The sequence below is a fragment of the Perognathus longimembris genome, chromosome 24 (assembly GCF_023159225.1).
Source record: "Perognathus longimembris pacificus isolate PPM17 chromosome 24, ASM2315922v1, whole genome shotgun sequence".
Lineage (NCBI taxonomy): Eukaryota > Metazoa > Chordata > Mammalia > Rodentia > Heteromyidae > Perognathus > Perognathus longimembris.
The window spans coordinates 17,054,432-17,080,930 of NC_063184.1; the positions used below are offsets into that span (position 1 = coordinate 17,054,432).

The 26,499-nt window shown below is 41.1% G+C and overlaps 1 protein-coding gene and 1 long non-coding RNA gene across 2 annotated transcripts; both read right to left on the bottom strand.

The window, feature by feature from the left end:
• Nucleotides 1–3,611: 3,611 nt before the first annotated feature.
• LOC125341639 lies at nucleotides 3,612–19,862 on the bottom strand. Its single transcript, XR_007209031.1, has 4 exons — nucleotides 19,573–19,862; nucleotides 19,334–19,338; nucleotides 8,950–8,955; nucleotides 3,612–3,622 (listed from the first exon to the last, which is right to left on the bottom strand). It is a non-coding gene; the product is annotated as an uncharacterized LOC125341639 (long non-coding RNA).
• Cisd2 (CDGSH iron sulfur domain 2) lies at nucleotides 11,817–18,313 on the bottom strand. The gene is made up of 3 exons (XM_048333697.1): nucleotides 17,786–18,313; nucleotides 12,994–13,208; nucleotides 11,817–12,439 (listed from the first exon to the last, which is right to left on the bottom strand). The coding sequence occupies exons 1-3, from the start codon at nucleotides 17,886–17,888 to the stop codon at nucleotides 12,350–12,352; spliced, it is 408 nt and encodes a 135-aa protein (XP_048189654.1). The 5' UTR covers nucleotides 17,889–18,313; the 3' UTR covers nucleotides 11,817–12,349.
• Nucleotides 19,863–26,499: the final 6,637 nt, after the last annotated feature.

The window sequence follows — 26,499 nt, forward strand, 5'->3', positions numbered from 1 at the left end:
TCCATTTGGGCAATGGTGTTATTTAGGTCCTCAGCTCCCTTACTAATCCTCTGGGTGTTGGATCTGTCTCTTGGAGAGAGAGGAGTATTAAAGTCACCCACTATGATTGTGTTTGCATCTATCTTGCTCTGTAATTCTGTGAGAATTTGCTTGACATATGTCGGGCCTCTTTTGTTCGGTGAGTATACATTTATCACCGTGATGTCTTGATTCTGGATTTTTCCTTGTATCAATATGTAGTGTCCTTCTTTGTCTTTTTGAGTGGACTTTAAAGAGAAATCCAGCTTGTCTGAGATCAGGATGGCTACACCTGCCGTTTTGGTGGGTGCATTTGCTTGGTAGATCTTGCTCCATCCTTTCATTCGAAGCCTGTTTTTGTCCCTTGCTGTAAGGTGGGTCTCTTGTAGACAACAGATGTCAACTTTTTGCTTGCGGATCCATTCTGCCAGTCTGCTCCTCTTGATCGGGGAGTTTAAGCCATTTATATTTAAAGAGATCAAGGATAAGGGTGTTTTTTCTCCTTCCATTTTCTTGTTGGGCTGTTTTTTCCTGTTGTTTTTTTTTTTTCTTCTTGTCTTTAGTGAGCTTGTGTTTCTGCTGGACTTTGGCTATTGAAGTTTCTTTCTGAATCTGTCTGTGTGTCTTTTACGATCTCTGTTGGGTGGGCTTCCCCTCTTAATATTCGCTGTAGGGCTGGTTTTTTATTCACATACTCCTTTAGCTCCTCTTTGGTGTGGAAAGATCTGGTTCTCCCTTCGAATGTGAACTCCAGTTTCGCTGGATATTTGATCCGAGGTTGTAAATTGTTATTCTGAAGTACTTGGATGGTGTTCTTCCACTCACTTCGAGCTTGGTAAGTTTGTGTGGATAAGTCGGATGTTATTCGAATCCTCTTCCCATTGAAAAAAGTTTCCTTCTTCGCTTTGGCTGAATTCAGAATTTGCTCTTTAATCTTGAGGTCTGTAGTCTTGAATATTATGTGCCTTGGGGTGGTTTTCCTGGGGTCTGGCCTGCCAGGTGTCCTATAGGCTTCGGTTACCTGGATGGGGTCCCCTGTGAGATTGGGGAAGTTTTCTGCAATAACTTTATTGAGAACATGATTAAGCCCTCTGCTCTGATATTCGGCTCCTTCTTCTATTCCAATTATACGCAGATTATATCTCTTGTCTTTGTCCATTAGTTCCTGGAGTAATCTTCCCTGAAGCTTCACCTTTTCTTGGAGTGTGGTCATTTTCTGGTTGTTGTCAGCTGCTTCATCGTCCAGGCGAGAGATTCTGGATTCCATATGGTCCACTCTTTGTGTTATGGTTTCAATTGCGGAGTTTATGGATGTCAGAGAGCTATTCATGGTTGTCATATCAGCTCTGATCGTGGAAATTTCTTCCTTTAAAGAGTTGTATTTTAAATCTATTTTTTCATGCATTTCAATTCTCAGGGTGTGGAGATTTTCTTTAAAGGCGGCTTGCATTATATCCATTTTTGCTTCCATTTCTTTAAACGAGGCTTGCATTGTATCCAGTTTTGCTTCCATTTCTTTCTTGGCTTCCTGGGTGTCCTTCCAGATTTCCGCTCTAAACTCCTGGAATTGTTTTCTGATTTCATTTCTGACGGTTTCGATCATTCCTGTTAACATGTCCTCATTTGCTTTTTTATTCTCCATCTCCTCTCCAGTCGTGCTGCTTTTTGGAGCTGGCGAGTTGGCTTGTCCTTTGATGAACTGAGTTATGTTTCTTTGTGATTTGCGCATCTGGAAGTCTGTGTAGTTCTTCCCTCCCTTCTGTGTAGGCGTGTCTGCGTCAGCAGGTGCTGTCGCTGTGGCCCCGCCCACCAGTGCAGGGCACGCCTATCAGAGCGGGCGCTTTCGCCGGGGCCCCGCCCTCCTGTGCACTGTGAGTCCCCTACAACAGGCACTTAAGTGGGGTCTGCCTCCCAGAGCGAGCCCTGGGTTGTTGGGTTGTGCTTGCGCCCTCCCGCGAGTCCGTTGGGGGGGGGAAGCAGTATGTGTGGGGCCCAGTGGGATCGACTGTCCGGGTGTGGCTTGGCACCCTCAGACCTCGCCTCCGCTTCGAGGAGGGGGAACGAGATCAGGCTCAGGTGACCCTGCTGGGCTGGTATTGCCCACCAGCGCCTGTGATTTTAGTTGTAAGAGTCCGCAAGGTCTAGGCGCCTCGGGTGGGGCTTGCCCTGCCGGCCGTCCCTGGCCCCTGTTGGGAAGGGGACGGGGCCGGTTCTGCCAGTTCAGGAACCTTTGGGGGCTTGGGGCTGTTCCGCCCTTCCCCTGCTAGACTGGCTTCCCAGTGCCTGCTGGGAGCTTCCCGCCTGATTTGGGGAATCTTTGTTCCCACGGGAGTGGGGAGGGGGAGGGAGGGAGATATATCGTCTTTGTCGGGCTTGGGTCTCCCGTTGGGGGAAGGGATTATGGGGGACTCACTTTTGCTGCTTTGTGTGCGTGTCCCGCACCGCCGTTGGCCCTTCAGGGGTTGGCGAAGTGTCGTGGTGGCTCCCCCGTTCCCTCTTTCTGCCGCGCTGGGTTCCCTTGTCCGAATCCGGTGTGGACCCGAACTTCTCGTCGCTGCTGGGTGTGTCTTGGTCCGCACCCTGCTTTGTGTCCGTGGGGTCTCCCGCTATATGGATTCTGCGCTCCTGGCAACCTGTCTGCCGATCGCCGGGTTTCCCTTTCCCAGCCTGACCCTGTTTGGGCCAGGGCCGGCTGGTGGGGGGAGGGTGCCCCGATGAATCTCCGGCTCCGTGTAGGTTTTCGGTTCTTCTTTTTTGCTCCTTTTTGTTTTCCTGCGTTTCTCCACTGCTTCTGGATGCTGGTTTTGCTGGGTTCTTGGTGGAGTGTTGGGTGTTGGAGTTCCCAGCTCGCTATTCAGTTGGTGCGAGTCGGGGTGCCTCCCTATTGTCTCGGCGCCATCTTTCTCCTCAGGGCTCTCCTCTTGATTTGTGCTTCTCAAGAATCAATACTAAGTAGAATTTTCTCTTAGTACTTATATATTTCCAAGAACAAAGTCAATTTGTGAATAGGGAGGTATAAAGCAATCCAGAAGGGTGAATCAGATGCCATAATAAGCTTAAGAAAAAGAATTTAATGGACTGCTGGCTATGGTAAGACAGCCTGAGTTTCCAAAGAAGAGTAGAAATCCTATCACTTCAGAGGGCCATTTTAAAAGTTGGTCAGAGCCTGGCCCTGCTGGCTCATGCCTATAATCCTAGCTATACAAGAGGGTGATATCTGAGGATCACCGTTCAAAGCCAAGCCAGACAAGGAAGTCCATGAGACTCTTATCCCCAATAATTACTCAGAAAAAGCCAGAAGTGGCTCTGTGGCTCAAGCAGTAGGGTGCTGGCCTTATGCATAAAAAAAAGCACAGGGACAGCACCCAGATTCTGAGTTCAAGCCCCGGGACTGAAAAAAAAAAAGTTGGTCAGAAAAAGAAAAAAAATGACAGAAACAACACAAATAACACATCCCAATTTTTGTATCTTTTTTGTGGTTAATACTGAGGCTTGAACTCATGGTCTTGTGCTTAATTGGCTTTTTTGTTTGACTGATAGTCTCTCATTTGAATCACACTTCCACTCCTGGCTTTTTGATGGTTAATTGGCAATAACAATCTGACTTTTCTGTCCAGGGGAGGTTGAAATGGTATTTTCATGTCTCAGCCCCCTGAGTTGCTAGGATTACAGGGGTCAGGCACCAGCACACGGATCAGTTTAATTTGTTTGTTTGTTTATATATGTTGGTATAAGGCTTGAACTCAGGGCCTGGGCACTGTCCCTCAGCTTTTTTTCTCAAGGCTACACTCTCTTACTTGAGCCACACTTCCACTTCAATACACATCAGTTTTAACTGGCTCAACTAAATATATTTGAAATTCTAGTTCTAATGACTACTTGAATAAAGAATGGTAAGCAAAAAGTAGTCTTTTGTTATTTCCATGATGCTCTTACATTGAAAGTGTGGTTTAGCAGTTTGTAGATAACACACTATCTGTACAGTTTTTATTTGAAAAAATAAAAATAAATGACAAATGGAAATAAAGTTTTTTAACAAATATTTAAAAATCTAGGTAATATACAGAAATGAAAATTAACAGACTACTATATAAATGAGAGGATCCCCCCCCCCCCCCCCCCGCCTTAGTAACAATTACTTTTCAATTCTGGCTAATGAATTCTGCTCTACTAATATAAAAGCACAAATCAAGTGCAGTCTCATTTGACTTCAAGATTATCTTAAAGGGGCTGGGGATATGGCCTAGTGGCAAGAGTGCTTGCCTCCTATACATGAGGCCCTGGGTTCAATTCCCCAGCACCACATATACAGAAAATGGCCAGAAGTGGCGCTGTGGCTCAGTGGCAGAGTGCTAGCCTTGAGCAAAAAGAAGCCAGGGACAGTGCTCAGGCCCTGAGTCCAAGCCCCAGGACTGGCAAAAATAAATAAATAAAAATAAAAAATTATCTTAAAGGTAGAAGAGTCATTGTCAAGACTTTTCAAATGATCTCATGGAGTGTGTCTTTGTGGTTGTTGTGGGGTTGTGTTAGGAAGGGATATCATAAATCAGAACCAAGGTAACTGATGCTCAAGTGCAGGCTTTAGTGAAAAGGATTCCTTGTTATTTGATTTCTTAAATTTGTTTCTAAACTGTATGTAACCTATATATGATCCTACTCTAGATACTGGAGAAAAGGGCCACTTTTTTCTATACTTTTCTAAAAAGAATAACCAAGCACTATGGACTTTTGTAAAAATATTGCATTCTTTGTATTCCTGAAAAACATTTTTCCCAATTGATGCTTGGCAGAGAAGTCCTCTTTCTCCTCCTCCTCCTCTTCCTCCAGTGCTGAACTTTTCCCTTCTTATAGGGATATGAGTCATGGGATTAAGAACGACCTTACTCCAGTATGACTTCACCTTATCTAATTACACTTGCAACACTCTTATTTCCAAGCAAGGCCACTTTCTGTGACACTAGAGGATAGGGCATATTTTAAGGAAGGGAGAAATACAATTCAATCTGTTTTAGATAGCATTTATCAAAATACCTCTCCATTCCCTCCTATGATTCAAAATGTCTTCATTGCCATGTATTGAATTTCCATATAAATACTTGAGTGTATTTCTGGAGTTTCTATTCTAGTTCACTGGCTTAGCTTCTAATACACAAATACTCAAATACTTTTTTTACTAGCTTCCTATTCCTTTAGTGGACAAAACATTACTTAAAGTGCTGTAGACAACAATATGTATTCAAATCCAAAAGTCGTTTGGATACAGATTTTGAGAACAGAGAAAACTTGCATTGCCTGATTCCTTTTGGCTTGAAAACAACTTCTAGAACAACTTTGTTGTAACCCCTAAGGAGACAGCATTAGTACCGGAGTCCTGATAAGAAGATCTGGGCTGTACTTCACACACAGTCACTGCCCACCCTTTGGAACATTTGGATCCATTGCTTCATAGTTTCATTCCATCTAGGAAAAGCTCTAAGATTCTAGTTAGTAGATTAGGACAAGGAAAACATTTATGATCTTAACCATAGCCCCTTGTCTCTGCAGGTGGTCTCTTATGCTCCATGTATTCTCTCTTTTCTCTACTAGCTATGATCTGTGTTATATTCCTTCTCAAATGAATGTAGAATGCTATACTCAGCCTTGGCTACTACACCCATTCATTTAAATCGAGCAATTGACAATTGAGCAAGGAACTATCTAGAAAACTCTTAGTGCCAACAACCTTCATCTCCACTCATTTGCATTGTGTAACATCACTGAATATCAGCAATAGAAAGGGAAACTTTCCCAGAAAAATCACTGGGAGTGGTAATGGTCAGTGGTAACACTCCCATCAGCCTTGATCTGGTCTGTCAGAGACGGGACCATGTCATGATCTAGACTACAGTACAAGTTGCTGTCTCATTCTTGAAGCTTCAAATCGCTACTGGAGGCTGTTTTACAGCTGCTGGTTATTGCAGTTTGTGACAGGATACCTGAATTACTGCAACTGCATGCTATAAACCCAATGGTCCCATGTAGTGATAGGAAGGATTGCATGTTGGTGGATAACTACTCCGTTAGCCCTTGGCTCATGGTGCTGGTTGAAGTCATACGAGCAGAAGGAACAGATCCACACCTAGAATAAGCATCAGTTCCAGTCAAGATGAATTGTTTTTCCTACAAGGAAATGATCCAGGATATCAATTTATCATCATGTACTTCATTACTGCCCTTGAGGGACAGTGTTATATATGAAGCCTCAACTTGTTACTGTTTTAACCTGCAGCTGCATCAGCAGCAAGAGCTGTAGAAGATTTGGTCAGTAGAAAGTTCTACTGTTCAAGCTCCTGCATAGCCTTCAAACCCAACTGCTACACGGTCACCAACTACATCCATGCTGAAGCGACTGATGGAAGCCATTGGCTGATTTCAACTGACTGAATCATTTTGAAAACTTAGTTGTTCATAGATACTTTCTGTAAGAGTTAGTACATAAAATAAATTACATGATGTGTTTAATCTATAGGCCTCTAACATACCTTTTCCCCTATCTTCCAGTCTTTCCTTCTAGACCCTTGACCTACCAACCAAGCCACTGACTGTGAGTCAATTGTTCTTGCCTCAAGTCATTTCTCTTCCCATGCAAAGTAAATGACAAAGCACACAGTCCAAAGTTCTAGGAAGATTTTAAAAAATAACTTAGGAGTTTAAAACACTTTAATAGACAAAAAAAACTTGGATTCATGGTGTACTATGTTTTGAAATCTGCATATATCAACAAGGGAAGGGTGAAATCAAGCTAATTAACAAATATTACCTCACCAGGTTTTCATAGGAATTTACTTATTGATTACTGAATATACAAAATACTAACCTTAGTCACAATGTGCAATAGGTCTCTTCAACACTTTGCGTGTTTGTGTGTGGGTGTGTTGGTCCTAAGGCTCGAACTTAAGAGCCCAGGTGCTGACTCTGAGCTTTTGTGCTCAAAGCTAGCTCTACCACTTGTGCCATCAGCTCCACTTCTGGCTGACTGGTGGTTAACTGGGGCACAAAGTCTTTCAGACTTTCTTGTCTGGACTAGCTTCCAACCACAATCTTCAGATCTCAGTAGCTAGGAATATGGGCATGAACCACCAATGCCCTTCATTTTTAAATGAATATGTCCTGGTGTTTGTTTTAATTTCTTGTTTCTCTGATTTAGATGTTTTTATTTCTACAGTTTAGGCATTTATTCTGAATAACCATATTATTGTTTTGCAATGATGCTTTGTTTTGTACACCAGGAAATAATTTGATGTTTATCTTTAGGTCATTAGTGTCGCATTGATTTTTATAACTACTTCATATGTGTAAGGAATGAATACATTTGGGGGGGTGATACTGAAGTTTTGAACTCCAGGTTTTGCTTACTAGGCAAGCAAGCACTCTACTACTTGAACTACATTCTCAGTTGTAGCAAAAAGTTGCTTTTGCCATTTTTAATAGGATTTTTTTTTTTTTTTGCCCAGCCATTTTAAACCAAGATCCTATTTCAGGCCTTCCACATTGCTGGGATGACATGAACCTGCCACTTCACCCAACTTAATCGTTAAGATGGGGTCTTGTGGGGTTGTAGGTGTGGTTCAGGTGGTAGAGTGCCAGCCAATGAATGAAAGCAACTGTCAGATACTGAGTCCCGGTCTCAGACAAAAAAGTAAAGAAAAAGTGATCCACCAGCTTTAAATTATATATATTTTAAATATAGAACCTTGTTATGTAGCCCAGGCTGGCTCCCAAGTGTCAAGTGTTAAGGTGTGCATCATGATGTCCAGAAAGTATAGGAATTCTTCAACTGTTGAAGAGTTTTGTACCATCTAGAGAGCCTTCCTAATTTTATATCCACTTAATTTTTTAGGATGAGGTGCTAAAAAACCTCTTGCTATATTTGTAAATTTGATTACTTTCCTCTGTTTGGGATTTATTTATATTGAGCATATTGAGTTGGAACTGGCACATCTTCCTGGTGATATTTACTAGCATCCTTTCTAGCAGTATTCTGCAGCACTAGAATTAAGCATCAATAGGTCTGTGAGGATTAGGATATGGCCACGAGGTGGCAGCAGTGTATACAAGCTTGTGGGACAAGCTAGTGTGCTGAGGTCTTCACAACAGGAAGCTCTACTACAGTGAAGGGAGAGTGAGAGAACTGCTTCCCTGCACACCCACTCTCAACCTCTAGCAAATCAAGGCCCTAATGAGATGCCATCTCTTCTCAGCCAGAACGCTAGACTCAGAAAGAAAAAGATGGTAAATGCTGGTGAGGCTGCAGCGAAAGGGGCACTCTTATACATGGTGGGTGAGGAATATAAGCCAGTATAGCCATTATGGAGAAAATTGAGGCTTTTCAGATGAAGCATGGTAGGAGAGAGACAGACAGGGTGGGAGGGAGGGAAAGGTGGGGGGAGAGAAACAATAAAGCAGTGGCTGGGTGTGGCAGTGCAAGTCCATAATCCCAACAAACCTGGAGACACAAGATTTCAAGTTTCAAGTCAACCAAGACAAAGTTAGTGCTATTACATAAAGAACTGGAAATCAGCTCAAGCTGTTGAACACATGTGCCTAACAAGTCCAAGGACTTGGGTTCGATGCAGTTCTGATGGAAGAATGGAGAAACCTCTAGGTGCCTCTATGCCCAACTTGTTTGGGGCAAAGGCAGAGGCTGTCATGGAAAAGCTGCTCACATGAAAGTGAAGGTCAAGGAATCCAGTTTATGTGGTTTAAATCACTCCTGTTTCATTCAGTTTTCCAACAAATTATGTAGTCATTAAACTTAAAAAATGGCTCAACCGAGTAGAAAATGTTCCTATGATAAAGCTTTCACATATGAAGGAATGACTCAAGTATACTGGGCACAAACTTTCCCCATGGATATACCAAGTATTAAACACTGAACTTTCAACTCCACACATTGGTCTCCCTACATGAAACACATATCCTGCCTTGAGTGTTCTCTTTCATGTTGTCAGAGGGCTTGAACTCAGGGCCCCGAATGCACCCTCAGCTTCTTCCTCTCAAGGCTGGTATTTACCACCTGAGTTATATCTCCAGTTCTGCATTTTTTTTCTTTCTGGTTAACGGATTCACTCAAGGCTTTTCTGCCCAAGATGGCCTTCTAACTGCAATCCTCAGATCTCAACCTCCTGAGTAGCTAGAATTACAGGTCTGAGTCACCAGTGCCCAGCTATGTCCTGCGTTTTCAAATACCACATGCTACTACTTAGTGCTACTTATTTTCAGATTCACCACTGAACACCACAGGTATTGGATTACAATGATGTCCTCAGGGACTGTGGTGTGGGCAATATGCTGAGGCACCTATGTGTTTAATGTTTAGTTCATTTTTGGTCATCTCTCCGGCCACAGGATAGATTTCATTGTTTACCTACCTCTACCAGAATCCTTTTGATACCTGTTCAGGAACAGAAATCAGATAGCCAGTCTTTTCAGAAGTGAGTGTGAAGGAAGAATGAGGAGACTTTGAGCAGTCACTCAGGAATTCAGTATGCGCATTACTAACATGGCCCCTGGGATTCAGAAAGGTGATGCTGCCCCCATGAATTCTAAACAAGCCGAGTGCAATTAGTTAGATATGCCTGGAAGGTTTCAAACAAAATATCCACTTTAATTTCTTAAAAACCCTGTTAAGATAGGAGGGTTTACAAATGCTTGTACAGGAAGAGTCTGAAAGCACATTCCCAAGGAAAGACCAAGTTCACAATGGGGAAGAATTCTATATATCAGCAGCTGGCTTATTAACAAATTAGGTTACGCCATACAAACGTCCTTCAGTGAATCATCATACGGAGCACCAAATTCAAAGATGCATTGTAATGTGCTTTTCATAACACAACGTGCTTAATTATCCACACAAGTGAATCATTAATAACGCAAGCTTGGGATACCCGGTATTTATGTAGTGGTGGTTGCTCACCTGCTGAGTAAGGCATGAGTAGTTCCCTAGTTAAGCAGGAGAGGCAGTCCTCCAAATGATCAGAGTTGTTTCCCGAAGGCTCTTTCCCAAAGATTCTAGAAACCTCAGACATGTATTTCTCCCCCCCCCCCCACCCTCTTGGGGCTTGAACTCTGGGCCTGGGCTCTCTGCCCCTGAGCCTCTCTGTGCTTAAAGCTAGTGCTCTACCACTTGAACCACAGCACTGCTTCCAGCTTTTTCTGAGTAGTTTATGTGGGATAAGAGTCTTATGGACTTTTCTGCCCTGGCTGGTTTAGAACCACAATCCTCAGATCCCAGCCTACTGAGTAGCTAGGATTACATGTGTGAGCCACCGGTGCCCAGCTCAGACATGTATTTAAGCTGAATTTGGTTACTTGATGTTTATGTTTTAAGGCATACATGATAGATGAAACAATCCTGTAAATTTCAAGCAGTGGTAAATGATACTGATGCTTCTGTAAAGGACTTCATAAAATAACTGCTTGCTTCATTAGGTGGGAAAATATTTGGGATAGCTCTTTAACAATGTGCGGGAAAACAATTCAGAGAGCATAACCATTTTACTTTCTTAAATTAATTTTTTATGAAAACTGTCAATTTTTAAATGCTCATATTTATCTAAATTAAAAGTTGACAATTTCATGGGAGATTACACATTTTGAGTCAATTTACCTACTGTGTAATTTATGTTTGGAAACCACTAGAACATATGTAAAACCATGCTGTGGTGAGCTCCAATATTTTATACAAAGAAAAGTATTGAATATCCACTTTTGGCAATGACTTCTAGAAAGACTTATGACCAAGGGAAAAATGAGCAGCAAGTCACACTCCTGGAGGGTGTTAGATAAAAGCTTTCAAAAAATACCCAGAGTCACAGAACTGAAAGAAATGTGACATTTCTCCTCCACTGGCAATTGGGAAGAACAGAAACAATTTTAGACATACACCTTGTTAAAGGTGTCAGAAAACTGACTGTATTTCTGCTGATAGCTTTGAAGTTCTTGCCATTAGTCATGAGAACACTAAGACTACACACTGAAATCTGTTAACTTACCTGTAACACACCCCAAATCCAAGTACCATGTTTGGTGTAGTTTCTGATGCACATAAATGTGCACAAATGAACATTTTTGGATACCTTATTTTTGGAAGCTTTATTATTGTCTGCCTCCTGGATCTTCTTCTTGGATAAAGAAAACACAGTGAACAGAGGGGGTTGTACCCTTAGTACACAGACTTAAGGATAACTATTTTCTTTTTGCTAGTCTTGGGGCTTGAACGCAGGGCCTGGGCACTGACCCTGAGCTTCTTTTGCTCAAGGCTAGCACTCTACCACTTAAGCCACAGCACCACTTCTGGCTTTTTCTATTTCTGTGATTCTGAGGAATAAAACCCAGGGCTTCATTTTTGCTAGGCAAGCACTCTTCCAATAAGCCACATTCCCAGCCCAAGGATGATTATTAATATGAGAATTTTAGTGTAAAATACAATAGCAGAGGCTCCAATTGTAGACTAAAAATAACAAATGTTGTAAAAATTCTCCAGTAAACTTACATTGTAGTTTATTTTATTAAAAAGAAAAAAACTATGTTTACCACTAAACTATCATTTTAATCTGGGTTCGGATATGTTTTATTTCTAATTAGCCTTCAAGTTACAGCAGCCAGAAGTTTACCTTTCAAAGTTCTCAGTACCCAGGCTGTCACTGAGCCAAAGAGCTCAAGACATACAGACACACACACATATACACACACACAGACACACACATTTTCTAAAGTAAACAAATATGTTACATTGCTGGAACAATGTTACTGTTGGAACTTTTTATATCCAGTTTACTTTTTCTGAAATTGAGATATTTAGATTATTGAAACAAGAATCTCTAGAACACAAAGAATTTTTTCTGTAACCTCAAAAATTCTTGATGGCAATATTTTTCTTAATTCACCAAGAAGAGAATGAAGTATGGAAGGCCAAACCACTGCAAATGGTCAAAACAAAACCAGTATGAAAAATATTTGTGAAGTATATATTATCTTGAATGAATATTCAATGGTACAGCTCGGACCCATTGCCAAAATTTAGACCCCCAATTAACTAAAAAAGAAATATTGATTTTATTGGTGGAAGATACACTGATTCTCTGAAATCAGAAAGCTCCACAATTACTATATAAATGACTGACTATACAAAAGTATCAAATATAAGCAGCAGTGTAGCAAGAAAATAAATTGGCAGAAATAATTATTCAACTAGTAATAATAATTAAGACACCATTTCAAAGAATTTTCTATACACAAAGAATGAGAAATATTTTAAAGCACACACTGGACCAATGCTAAGTCATTAATGTTATACTTCTTTCTTCTTCAATATAAGTGGACCCACATTATCTCCTGTCAATTCATTATGCTTATTATGGGAACCATCACAGGCAGGAAACTAAAAGAAAAAAGAATTACAAGTGTTATTTAGAGATATAATTCATTAAATAGATATATCTGTGAAATGCTTTCATAAAAAGTGTAGCACTTATTAAACCAAAAAAGAATCAACAGACAGAATTCTTGAGTCATACTCTCTATTGTTTTGGTTTGGTTTTTTTTTGCCAGTCCTGGGGCTTGGACTCAGGGCCTGAGCACTGTCTCTGGCTTCTTTTTGCTCAAGGCTAGCACTCTGCCACTTGAGCCACAGCACCACTTCTGGCCGTTTTCTATATATGTGGCACTGAGGAATCGAACCCAGGGCTTCATGTATACGAAGCGAGTGCTTTTGCCACTAGGCTATATTCCTAGTCCCTCATACTCTCTATTGAATAGCAACATATCACAGCAAATCTAACAATTTAAATAATTTGGTCTATATTTTAAATTAAAAAATTTCATCTTTGGATGATTTCATGAGTGACTACTTAGGCTCAAAAAGGAATCAAAATAAATTCTTGGTCTTACGGTCATTCTACACAATTTTATCGTATACAGAAATGGACATCTTACCGTCTTAGAACGCCAACACCTACAATAAGCTGCTTTCGTAAGACACAAATCTTCAATGTTTATTTCATTCACCACTTTGGGATTTTCCTTCTGTATTTTAAGATTAATCAAACTATCCTTCTGCTGTTTTTTCTTCTGGAGAAATGGACGAACTGCAAGGTAGCCAAGGAGGGCGAGTACACCAAGGAAAGGCAGCAAGCGAAGCCATTCTGAAACTAAGTGGACATACCTGTCAGAATCTACAGTGTTCTTGTTAACACACACACACACACACACACACACACACACACACACGTATGTGTGGGTTCTTCTTTATCTGTTATGCTCACATTCATTTAGCTTATCTGTAAAACTGCAAGTAAATCACACAGTAGCCCTAATAGAACCAGGTAAGTTTTTTTTCTTTTTGGTTGGTTAGGACCAGGTAATTTTAATTTGTAGGCTACCTTGAAATTTGTGAAACAGAAAATCTAACTTTTCAGAAACACGTGCTACTTCAAATATGCTACCTCATTGTTCCTAGTAAGTATATTTGTGCTTGTCTTTTTTAAAACCAGGAATTACCATCATCATAACTAAAAACAAAAAATCATTGAAATATTTAAATATTAAGCAACCTAACTAACCATATATGAAATCAAACTCTTACGGAAAATGAATTAGAAGAACGCCATGAGGCAGAGCAAAGCAATGGTGAGAGAACACAACCTCCCAGACATACAATGAAATAGTCCTCCAGAAAATAATTCCAGCTGAAACCAAGGCAGTGGTCATTAAATCAAGGAGAAATAATTAGGCTTAAGAGGAGACATAGTCAACCTTCTTACAGAGTCACAGGTAGCTATAACACTATTTCAGATATATGTTTACTTATCAGAATAAGTAAACATAGTCCTACTTTTTTTTTTCCTTGCCAGTCCTGGGGCTTGAACTCAGGGCCTGAGCACTGTCCCTGGCTTCTTTTTGCTCAAGGCTAGCACTCTACTGCTTGAGCCACAGCGCCACTTCTGGCCTTTTCCGTTTATGTGGTGCTGAGGAATCGAACCCAGGGCTTCATGCATGTTAGGCAAGAGCTCTACCGCTAGGACACATTCCCAGCCCCTACTTGTTTTTATCTCCCATATAGCCTTTGGCTTCTTCAGCTTGCTCACTCAGTTGATGCTCCACCACTTGGACCATACTACCAGCCCTACGATTTGCTAGTTATTTGGAGATAAAAGTCTCATGGACTTTTCTACTGTGATGCTCTGGATCTTAACTTCTTGAGTAGCTAGGATTGCAAATATGAGCTACTAGTGCCGAGCTATAAAAGAAAATCTTTTATTAAAGTAAACATAGAAACAAATGTACCTTAATGAGGACTAATAAGAAACTAGGAATTTTTTTTTTTCAAATTTATAACAGGCAGTTGGGTACTGGTGGCTCACATTTGTAATCCCAGCTATCAGGGGGCTGAGATCTGAGGATCACACTTTGAAGGCAGCCGGGGCAGAAAAGTCCATGGGCCTCTCATCTCCAGTAAACTACACAGAAAAAGCTGCAAGTGATGCTGCAGCTCAAATTGTAGTGCGCTAGTCTTGAGCACAAAGAGGATCAGGGACAATGCCCAGGCCCTGAGTTCAATCCCTAGAACCAGCAAAATAAATAAATGCAATTTTTTCCTTTGAATTTTTGTGTCTCCCTAATCCGAAAACTCACCTTTTATTCTAAAAAATGAGAAATAACTTACACAAAGTAAAATAAACAGATCTTAAGTAGTAGGCTCTAATTTTGTCAAGTAAATACTCTGTAGCCTCCAGTAAAAATATGCGGAAATATTTATATCCAAGTATATAAAAAAAATCCTTCCACCACTCCAGTAAGTACTTTCCCATACCTGTCTGGTATATTCTCCACTACTACTTTAACCAATTTCTTTCAATCAACATAAAAGTTGTGTTTCATCTAGTGGGCCAATAATTTTTTCCTTTTTATTGCTAAGTAGTTTTGTTTTTAAGTTATGAATAAACTATGGCTTATTTACCTATTTTCCTGTTGGTGCATACTTGAATTGCTTCCAGTATGGGAACAATTACACATTAAATGGCTGCCATGAACATACTTGTACAGTATGTTTGTGAGTATATGTTTTTAACTCTGTTCTATTTCTAAATTCCAAGTCCAGAACCGGCCCCTCTGGATAAACAACACGAATGAACTTACAGCTCTGAGCTCTGACATGCTTTTGTTACTCTGGGAAACTTACTACCTAAGTTTCATACTGATTTGTCTTTAAGAGTAAAGAAAAGCTTGTAAGTTTTAAAAACCAAACTAATCTGAGTGGGCAAAATTTCATAGTTTATAATCTCGAAATAAACTTTTCCAACTTTTGAATGGGAATATTTTTCTCAGTATGGTGCTAATTTCAAGTTCATATGACAATAAGAAAAATATTTCTTTAGAGACCCAAATATTACAATATACTTTGAATGTAACATGAGTTTGTGTTTGAGAGGAATCTTGTCTGTATTTTTATCTCCTGTATAATAATTACTTCTGTTTCCCAACAATGCAGAGTCATCATGAGACACTTGCTTAAGAGAGAGAAAAAAACAAAACACCTCTTAGTTCTAAATAAGGAAGGAAAAACAGGCAACAAAGCAAAGTGTAACTCTGCATCTAACTTTCATAGAAGAAAAAGTGAATACTTTCTGGCCTCCTAGACTCTTATCTTACATTAACTGCTGAGAAGTTGTCTAGGTCTTGCTTTTTTTTCAACCAAAACCTACAGATGGATTCCATAAGCAGCTCATTCAAAAAAGCCAAATGTCCTTAGTTCTCACCATCTATTCTGGAGACTCAAGAGTAGAAAAAAGGTATTCAAGTTTTTTTTCCTAAAGTAGAAAGTTTAAAAACAACAACTCACAACTGTTAACTGTCCAATTCAAAACAGCTACTTTTTTTTCCATAAAACTGGTATTACAAGTAGGCTCGTGTTTCTCAAATAAAGACAATGAGAACTAAACTGAAGGCATACTGTGATATTGTTAAACACAACAATTTTTGAATGGTACATACTATGTGCTATTAATCTAAGAGCAAAGAAAAATTGGTTTCATTTCCTTAATGCCGTTAATAGGAATTAAGTATTTGTTAAGAGCAGGAATCTTAATAGACAAAGACAAAAACCCACCACATTTCTAAAATCTCCTAGCAAAACTTTCTATTCTGCTTTAATTACACTACCTTTACAAAAATCTGAAACTTAGTATGAACACTGCCACCATCAGAATGGGCACATGCAATTCAGCTTGTCCTGGACTGCAGAATGAAGCCAGTTCCCTTGTTGGCTGTTCAAGTCATTCAAATTAAGATCAACTGACAAAAGGGAATATATGGCTAAATCATAGTCTTTTTACATTGTACTACCAATTTAGTGGCTACATTCAAGAACATACGACCCCAAGGTAGAAAAAATGACAACTGATATATGGCTGTTGACTAGTGAAAAAGAAATCCCAATGTTTCAGCTATTGGAGAATGGTTCAAAATGTTTCACTTCGTTACTTCTAAATTGCTTCTGAGATTTAGATGGTTCTTTTTAGTGTTTATTATTCAATTACATATTTTCCACTAAACCCTTAATATCTAAATGTTAAAAACTTCACAATCCACATAACAATGCATAACCATAAAAATCAGTTTGACTTATCCAGTTTACTTCATCTACATTTATTCACCATCACAGTTTGGTTTTGTTTGAAATCTCTGAGAAGGGCTACTATGGAAAGCACCACACTACGTGTTCCAGGAAAGTTGTTTTTGCTTTTGTTTTTAATCTTCCTTGGAGTGTGATACCCACCTCTAAATAGCTCTTACCAATCTGGTACTAATTCTGTCTTTTGATCTACTATTTTTAGTCTTTTGATAAACCTAACATTTATTCCACTCCATGGGTCTTCTAATGACATTTCAAAATCAGCTACTAAATCGTTAGAACGCTCCAAGTTAAGCAACCCTATTTTCCTGAGGTAGGGTTTAATTCATGTTTGTACACAGGAGCTCCATATTTGCTGGGTTTTTCCCCCCAGCATCCTATTCAGTCTGGGGGTATGGTATACACACGTCTCCTTTACACTGTAAAGCGCCAACCCAACCAAATCAAGAAGTGGCTGCATACTGGAGAGTTTCTATTCAAGGCGTGAAATCCTGAGTTGCTATGCCTTTGCTGGCACGAGAGGCCTTAGTTGCCCAATGTTTATGTATACACACACACATGCATACGTATATGATTTCATGTACGTTTTATTTCTTAAGATTCCACCCACCATACCAGCACTGGACTACTTTCTGGCCACCTTCCTCGCAGACTGGCTCCCGGGGTGCTGGCGGAGAGGTGACCTCGCATCACCCCAGGACAGGTCAGCCGTCGGGGAAAGGGAGGTTATAAATGAAGCATTCGCGTTCCGTGTATGCTCGAAGCATTCCCACTCAGGCGGGGGACCCAGCTAAGATAATCAGGACTCCATCGCCCAGAGCGAGGAACAAGGCAGGAAAGGAACCAGATGGGCCCGCTCCAAACTCGGCACCTTCCCTGTAAAATCCTGGTCTCCCGCCACCCGACAGGGACGTCCACCTCCCAGGGCGGCTGCGCGCCACGAACCCCACCTCCGGGGCACTGCGCAGGCGCACGCACGGTCACGTGGTGCTCGCTAGGGGTTTGCCCCGCCCCTTGCCACAAAGGTTTTTTTTTTTGCACCTCCCCCTCCGCGCGGGACGTGCAAGGATGGGAACTGGCGAGTGTGGAGTTTACCTGTGAGCCGGGCGAACCCCGTAATGCTCTCCGGGACTGGGAGCTGTTTAAGATAGGCAGGGAGTTGTACCTTCACGATGCGGGCCACGCTCTCCAGTACCATCCTGGGGCCAGCGGCGGCAGATCCTCTCTTGTCCCCCCGCTGCGGCTCTTCGGCTGGCTACTGCGCCTGCGCGAGCGCGGTAGCAGCTGGCGGGCGCTCTCGACCTGGGCCCGGCGCAGGAGGGGCTGCGCGCCCTGGGCGGAGAGGTGACCTGCCGCGCGCCGATTGGCTGCGACGCGAGTGACGTATATGCGCGGCGACTGCGAGTCGCGGGCGCGCGTGAGTTGCCGGTCTTCGTTGGAATCGCTGCGGGGAAGCGGCTTCCGAGACGCCGGAGGTCTGCGGGGAGTTGGGTCACGTCTTCCCCGAGACACAGGAGGTCGGCAGGAGGCGGGCTTGCGCTTCGCCGGGGCTCTCTGGTAAAGAGCCTCTGGAAGTTACCTTTTCGTTCCTCCAGCCCCTGCTCCCCGGATGTGGCTGACTTGAGATTCACCTCGCCGGACTCCCCCCGCCCCCGCGTGCCTAAGTCCTCCTTCACCAAGAATTGAAATACCTAAGCTAAGGACGGCTTGCGTCCTTGCTCGAGTGTCCGGAGGGTTTGGTCTCTCTAGGAAGACCTGTAATCGCCCCCCTCCCCCCGTAGACACTGCCCGTTCCTTCTGCAGGCCACTTCTGTCTACTAACCCTCTCGGAAACGTGGTTAAAATAGAAAGCCTCAGAATTTTACTTTGCAAGGGCCTTTGCTGACATCCAAAATATCCATAAAAATTCTTTTTTTTTTTTTGGCCAGTCCTGGGCCTTGGACTCAGGGCCTGAGCACTGTCCCTGGCTTCTTTTTGCTCAAGGCTAGCACTCTGCCACTTGAGCCACAGCGCCGCTTCTGGCCGTTTTTCTGTATATGTGGTGCTGGGGAATCGAACCTAGGGCCTCGTGTATCCGAGGCAGGCACTCTTGCCACTAGGCTATATCCCCAGCCCCCCATAAAAATTCTTAAGTTCACCTTGGGTGGGGGAGAGAGGGGTTCTGAGTGCAGGTTCTGGGGCCTGAATTCCGAGTCTGGGCGCTGTCCCTGAGTTTTTCCTCAGGGCTAGCTTTCTACCACTTTAAGCCACAGCTCCACTTCCAGCTTTTTTTTTGGGGGGGGGGGGCGCGGAAGGAGAAGCGGGGTTAATTGGAGTTGAAAGCCTCACTGATTTTCCCGCTTGGGGTGGTTCGAACCACAATCCTCATTTCAGCCTCCTGAGTAGCTAGGATTACAGGCCTGAGCCACTACCTCCTAGCTTATTTTTTGTATTTTATGAGGAAAACTCTACCTCTACGCCATGTTCCCAGCTATTTTTTTGTATTTTATTAATTCTCTCCCTACGAAATAATTCTGTGTCACAGTTTGATAATGAATTTTTTTCAAATCATGTACTCGGTTTCTAGAAGCATTAGGTCATACATGTTGAATGGACTATTCAACTTTAAAAATAAACAGCTAAGCTATTAACTAGTTTATTAACTGAATCTGTTGCACCTTTTTTTTTTTTTTTTTTTTTTGGCCAGTCCTGGGCCTTGGACTCAGGGCCTGAGCACTGTCCCTGGCTTCTTTTTGCTCAAGGCTAGCACTCTGCCACTTGAGCCACAGCGCCGCTTCTGGCCGTTTTTCTGTATATGTGGTGCTGGGGAATCGAACCTAGGGCCTCGTGTATCCGAGGCAGGCACTCTTGCCACTAGGCTATATCCCCAGCCCCTGTTGCACCATTTTTGATTTTCAATCTTAACATGTTTAAAAAATGTGCTGAAGTAATACATTGTAGTAGTAGGATTATATACTCCTTGGCTGAGAATTCTGAGTACTGTGGTTCTACTGTTGGGTGGAAAACTCTGGGAGTTAAAACATTGAATATAAGAAAAGGCTTTTTAAATGAAGGTCATCATTGTATGTGAGGTGATCCAGGCAAATATAGATAGTCCATAGTTCTGGGGTTTTGGTTTATATCTGGTTCTTGAATCAAGTTTTAAAATGGATGATGAGATTTGTATGAGAAAAGTAATAAATGCAAGGCTAGTTGTTGAGAACGGAGGCAGAATAGAGCTTGCTTATAGATTTTTCTGATAGTAGCTTTAAGAAATGTGCTTTATAGACTTAAGATTTATTGAAGTATAAATATGTAGTAATGATACAATGTATTTTAAGTCATACCAGAAAATGTAGGGACTTGCATTTGAATCTTTCTCTGTGCTGAGAGGAAACAATTTCCAATAAAGCTATAAACTCCTGCTCTAAGATTAAGAAGAAAAAATTCTCTCTTGGGGGCTGGGAATGTGGCTTAGGGTAGAGTGCTTGTCTGGCATGCATGAAGACCTGGGTTCAATTCCTCAGCACCACATACATTGAAAAACCCAGAAGTGACGCTGTGGCTCAAGAGGTAGAGTGCTAGCCTTGAGCAAAATGAAGCCAGGGACAGTGCTCAGGCTCTGAGTTCAAGCCCTAAGACTGGCAAAAAAACAAATTCTCTATCACTCTGTGTATGTCTGTCTCTCCCTCCCTCTCTCCTCTCCTCTTTCTCATCATGACCATTTTCCTTGCTACTCAGGAGGATGAGATCTGAGGACCAAAGCTTTAAAGGCAGGGCTGGGATGTAGCTCAGTGGCAAAGCTCTTGCCTAGCAAGTGGAACGTTCTGGATTCAATCCCCAGTACCAAAAAAGAAAAAGACAAAGTCTTAAAGGCAGCCTGGACAAAATAGTTACTGTGACTTTTTCTCAACCACCAAAACTCCAGGCTGGAGGTGTGTCTTAGATGACAGAGCACTAACCTTGAGCAAGAAAAGACTAGCCAGTGTGGATGAAAACTGGCCCTAAAACAAACCTCTAGGATGAAGAGCTCCAAACTTTCAAGACGATTGCCTTGATAATATTTTTTCCATGTATAGCTGAAGTTATATCCATGGTAATTCACTTGTGTTGCCCGAGTACTATGTCTTTTTTGTTGTTGTTGTTGTTTGCCAGTCCTGGCTTAACTCAGACACTTAAGTCCCTGAGCTTCTTTTGCTAGAGGCTATCATTCTTACCTCTTGAGCCACAGCAGCACCACAGCTTTTTCTGAAAATGATAGAAGTGAAACATTTTTGCCTCTAAACTGTTGGGTTAATTGTTAATTTGGAAAGAGGGGGTGCAGTAGAAAAAACGCTTGGAAAAGGCTATCAAATATTTGTTCTTTCTCATAATTACAGACTATCATCTTGATAAGAGCAAAACATTGCTATGTTAAATCAAGTTAAAATTACCAAGCAGTTCTTTAAAAATTAAAATAAAGATACTTCAGTTTAGAGAAATGGGAAAATGCTAAGTGCCAAGTGTAAAATTGGATGTAACAACCACCAGTATCAGTATAAAAACTGTCTTAACACTCTAGAGGTAGTGTGTGCCTTTTGTAACCTTACTACCACAATTATGCTTGGTATAGCATTGTTTTGGGGCTTCATATAGAAATTATACACTATGTAGTGTTGTAACTAATTTCTCCTTAGCCGTAAGTGTAGATAATTGATTTGGTATTTTCATTTAGAAGAAATATAGCCAGCCAGGCGCTGGTGGCTCGCGCCTATAATCTTAGCTACTCTGGAAGAGATCTGAGGATCATAATTCAAGAAGTCAGCTTGGCCAGGAAAGTTAGTGAGACTCCAATCTTCAGTTTCACTGAGAAGCTGAAGTGGAGCTGTATCTCAAGTGGTAGAGCAGTAGCCTTGAGCAAAAAAACTCAGGGATAGCACCTAGTCCCTGAGTTCAAGACCCAGGACTAGCATACATTTGAGGAGCTCTTTCTCTGTGTATCTTCCTTTTAACCTTTGTCTTAGGAAGATAAATAGTAGGTTGTACAAGTTGTACAATGCATACAGAGATGAATGTACTGGACTTCTCATTTGGAATTCTGGAAATTACAGGATGATAGATCAACACTTCAAAATTCTGGAAAAAAAATAATGCACGTACTTGTAATTCAGAATTCTATACTAGGTTAAACTATCACCCAGTTATGAGTCTAAAGTAAAGATACCTTCAAACCTAAAATGTCTCAACCGATGTATAGTGTAACCATTCTTTCTCCAGAAGTTAGTGGAGGATATGTTCCAACTAAATGAGGAATGAACAAAGAAAAAGTAGACATGTGAGGATATAAGAAGCCTAAAATAAGAGAAGGAAGATGGAATCACAAAGTGATGATCTGAACAATGCATTTAATGTATTTAATTTGGGGGGGGGGGGGCGGTTAACATGGATTCTAGGCCTTGAAATCCAGACCTGGGATCTTCCCTAAGCTTTTTGTGCTCAAGGCTTGAGTCACAGCTTTACTTTCAGCTTTTTGGCAGCAGGTAAGAGTCCCACTGACTTTCTTGCCTGGGCTGGTTTCGAATTGCTATATTCAGATCCCAGCCTACTGAGTAGCTAGGATTGATTATAGGTGTGAGCCATCAGTGCCTGACTTAATAAGTTTTCACATAATGAAAAGAGCCTACTGTACGGTTCATAGACTGGGGTCAGAATAATGATGATTACATGAGAAACTAAGCAAATGAAAAACATTACATCTCTTTTTTTTTTTTTTCTTTTTTCTTTTTGGTCTGTCATGGGGCTTGAAGAAAGGACCTGGGTGTTGTCCCTGAGCTTTTTCACTCAAAGCTATCTCTCTACTGCTTGGAGCCACAGTGCCACTTCCAGTTTTCTAGTGGTTGATTGTCTCATGGACTTTCCTGCCCAAGCTGGCTTTGAACCAAAATTCTCAGATCTCTCCTGAGTAGTGAAGATTATAGGTGTGAGCCTCTGGCATCTGACTCAATTTTTTATTTAGACATTTTTATAGGATGAATGTTTCAAAGAATGTTATGATGTTGGTCCTTCTTGTTCTTTCATTGTATTTCCTTTTTTTTGGAGGAACTACATTTGAACTACCTTGGCTTACAGATAGCTTTAACAGGAAGTGCAGCAAGCTAGAAATAAGGGGACAATTCAAAAAACAGAACTAGTTAATATGTGATAAAACTTTTTAAATTATTTTCCCTGAAACTTCTGGTGCTATAACAGTAATACCTAGAACTCCCTGTAAATTCTTAAAGACACGTAAAAGAATGAACTTTGGGAAATCCTTCTTCTGTGAGCAAATATTGACATACCACTTTCGCAATCACTGACTAGAAAGATTGTGAGCTGGTAGGCAGGGTGTGGTGGCACGTGCCTGTAGTCCCTGCACTTATGAGGCTGAGGCAGGACAATGTCCAGTTCTAGGCCAGTCTGGGCTATGTACAAAGACTCTGAGTCAAAAACAAAAGTTTCATGTTACTGTAACCTACATATGTAAAAGAAGGATCTGACTAATGCTTTGTGATATCACTGCCGTGCATAGAATAAATTTTAGAATAACTAACATTGCCCTGTTTAACTTCTTTACTTACCTTTTTCCTTTAAGAAAATAAACTCAAATGACATTTTCTGTGCAGTAGTGCTATTCATATTAAATGTGCTATGGCTGACATCAGTAGCATAGTGGAATGGGAAGGAGGTCCCTACCTCAACTGCCAAAGAATCACTGATTTAAGCAACCATCACAGATGAAATTTTCAGGGGATGGAGTTAGAAAGAATGTATCACCATGATGATTACAGTGCTTCTAAAGATTATGGGTCTACCTGCCTATCCTTATGATCCTAGAGAGTATATCATAATGGAAAAACTTTAAAACTGAAGATGCAATTAATTCACATAGAGAATTAGAACTCCCTACAGCTTGGAGGAGTTTCATCTGTAATTATGTGGCAGATATAGTAAATATGTAGCCCCATTTACATGGTCAGTTCTTTCTTAGGAATGAATGAGCTTCTAAGACATAGTATAGTAGTAATTTTAGCAGAAAAGGATGAAGCGCTTAAGGTACTCATAGTTCACTGTAAGTTGGAGTGGTGGCCTATAAAATGAAGTTTATACCTAAAGCTGGTAATCAATATGATGCCATATTCCCCAGAAGTACACAAAGATGCATGCAGCAAGTTCCAATACAAAAAACACTCCTAGAATTTGGGAGTAAAGATGTTTTTCTCGGCGAATATTTTGTTTGACTTTTTCCCCCTTTGAACAGCTAATTATTTACTGGGACATCAAGTGCCTGGGAGAACTGTCTATCTACTGGTATTATCTGATTCACCAAGCCATACAACTACATGACCACCACAGCAGTATACTATCAGACTGGGACCATGCCCACAAGGAAACAGGATTGAACAAGTGAGTATAACTTCTATAGTTAGTGCCCCTACTCCTTCAGCACTTCTCCCTCAACCTACATAAATCATAATGAGTTCTCTCAAACCTGCTAATTAGGGGGTGGGGGAATTTTGATTCATGAAAGGATCTAGATTTGGATGTAGTCACTACTATAATACTGCTGTGCTGAAACACAAAAAGAATCTTCCACCAGGAAGAACTTTAATAAACGCAACCTCAGCTATACATTGATTTATTGTCAGTCGCTTGTGAATTGATTGGCTGGACAAACCTTGCAGAAAATGAGTTAGAAAATGGGTTCCATTTGAGAGACAGCAGTCTGTAAACTAGAATGTAGTATATGTTTAAAGTCAGTGACCCATAAAGAGTGCCATCTTCCATAAAGGGTATGTAATAGAGGGAAATGAAAATGATCCTTTTAGTTTTATATATTTACTTCTGTTTCCTTAATACTGGCAGAACAGTTTTCAAATTGGGTAAAAAGCAGAAAATTACAGATCCATACAGCTCAGCAAATCACAAGTAAAAAGATTACAAAGAAAATCACAGATATGTACATTACATTCAAGATAAAATGAAGATAAATATCTTAAAAGCAGCCAAAGAAATTATATGCTACATATAAGAGCATATTTACTTAATTTTTTATTTTGTATTGCTGGGGATCTAGCCCAGCACCTCATGCATACAACGTACATCCCCTATCACTTAGCTACATACCTCATCCTTACATGAACTTTTGTTTAAGAATTGCTGGCTGCCAGTGGCTTACTCCTGTAGCCCTAGCTACTCAAGAGGTTGTGATCTGATGATCACAGTTTGAAGCCAGCCTGAGCAGGAAAGTCCATGAGACTCTCCAATTAACCTCCAAGCAGCTGGAAATAGACCTGTGCCCTGTGGCTGAAGTGCTAGCCTTAAGCAAGAGAGTAGGGGCAGTATCCAGATCCTGAGTTCAAGGACTGGTGCGCTTGCATGCAAGCACGCATACACACAAAGTTTTTTAATGGAAGCTTGACATGTATGTAGAAAGCGCACAAATACAACTCTCAGGCCCAATGTTTTATCACAAAATAACTATATAGCCACCACCATTACCAATAAGTACATTACTATAGGTAGTCATTACATGTTTTTCTTCCCAAAGGTAATCATGGTCCTGAATTCTAACACCAGATTGTGTTTATCACTACCTAACCTTTATATTATGTTTTCTTCCTTTGGTATCTGGCTTCATTTAATAATATGTGCATTAGCTTCACTATCAGTAACAGTTGTACACTAATTTCCACTGCTGTGTATCATTTTGCTTTATCAATACACCCTAATGTGTGTGTGTGCGTGCGCGTGCACACACACGCACGCGTTTGTGCTGATGCTTGAACTCCAAGCCTCCTATTCTTGTTTGGCTTTTTCCACTCAAGGCTGGTGCTCTACAACTTGAGCCATACCTCCATTTCCCATTTTTTGTTGAGTGATTGGCACTAAGTCTCTCTGACTTTTCTGCCTGGGCTGGCTTAAGACCTGTGATCCTCACATCTCAGCCGCCTGAATAGCTAGGGTTATAAGTGTGAGCCACCAGTGCCTGGCATCAAGTTACCATCAAGTTATCCACTTCACTATTGATGGGCATTGGGGCTGTTTCAATTTTTTGCCATTATGAGGCATACTACTAGGAATATGCTTGCATATGTGTTTTGGTGTACACATATTTGTATTATACATGTGTGCTGTGTGTGTATATGTACACCTTTAGTGGATTGTTCTCTTATACCTGAAACCCACTAGAGATTTTTTGGTTCCTGAGATTTTAATAATTTGGTGGTCCAAGTGTATAAAAGGAATGCTTCACAGGAAATAAGTTTTCAATGAATTAGAAATAGATACCGTTCATTGATATGTGTTTGGCTTCTTCAGACACTACATCACAAGATAATGGAAAGGATCATTGTGCTGGCAGGCACGAGGTATCCCATTTACCTGAGGGGAATTGGGTTACTACTGCACAGTGGAATAACAAGTATGTATGTAGAATGTAGTCACTGAGATGCCATGGTACTTCCTACCAATAGTCCCATTACAAAGCCTGGAGTAGGCCCATAAGGATGTCTACTAGGATTCAGATATTAGAGGAATGTATGTTTCAGTCACCCTACCTTTTAAAGAATTCCATTTCATTTAGCTGCTGATAAAGAATGAGAATCTTAGAGGAGGTAGTCAAAGAAATCACCTATACTACATAATCTAGGCAGTATGACCAGCTAAAGAGCCGGTTCTACGGAACTGCTGTTTTATTTTCTCCCTAACTATGTGTAGACAGTTCTGGGGTGGCTTGTGTTTTGGGTTTGAGATAAGAGATGCTTGGATTGACATTCCCTGCTGATTTTGTTGCTCAGGGGAGGAGAGTGCAG

Excerpts from the sequence above, each read along its gene's own strand:
- Cisd2 (XM_048333697.1), bottom strand. The coding sequence starts at position 17,888 with ATGGTACTGGAGAGCGTGGCCCGCATCGTGAAGGTACAACTCCCTGCC. Across the intron at positions 13,209-17,785 it reads GGGGTTCGCCCGGCTCACAG|TTTCAGAATGGCTTCGCTTG; the intron begins GTAAACTCCACA and ends ATGTCCACTTAG. Across the intron at positions 12,440-12,993 it reads GGTGTTGGCGTTCTAAGACG|TTTCCTGCCTGTGATGGTTC; the intron begins GTAAGATGTCCA and ends TTTTTCTTTTAG.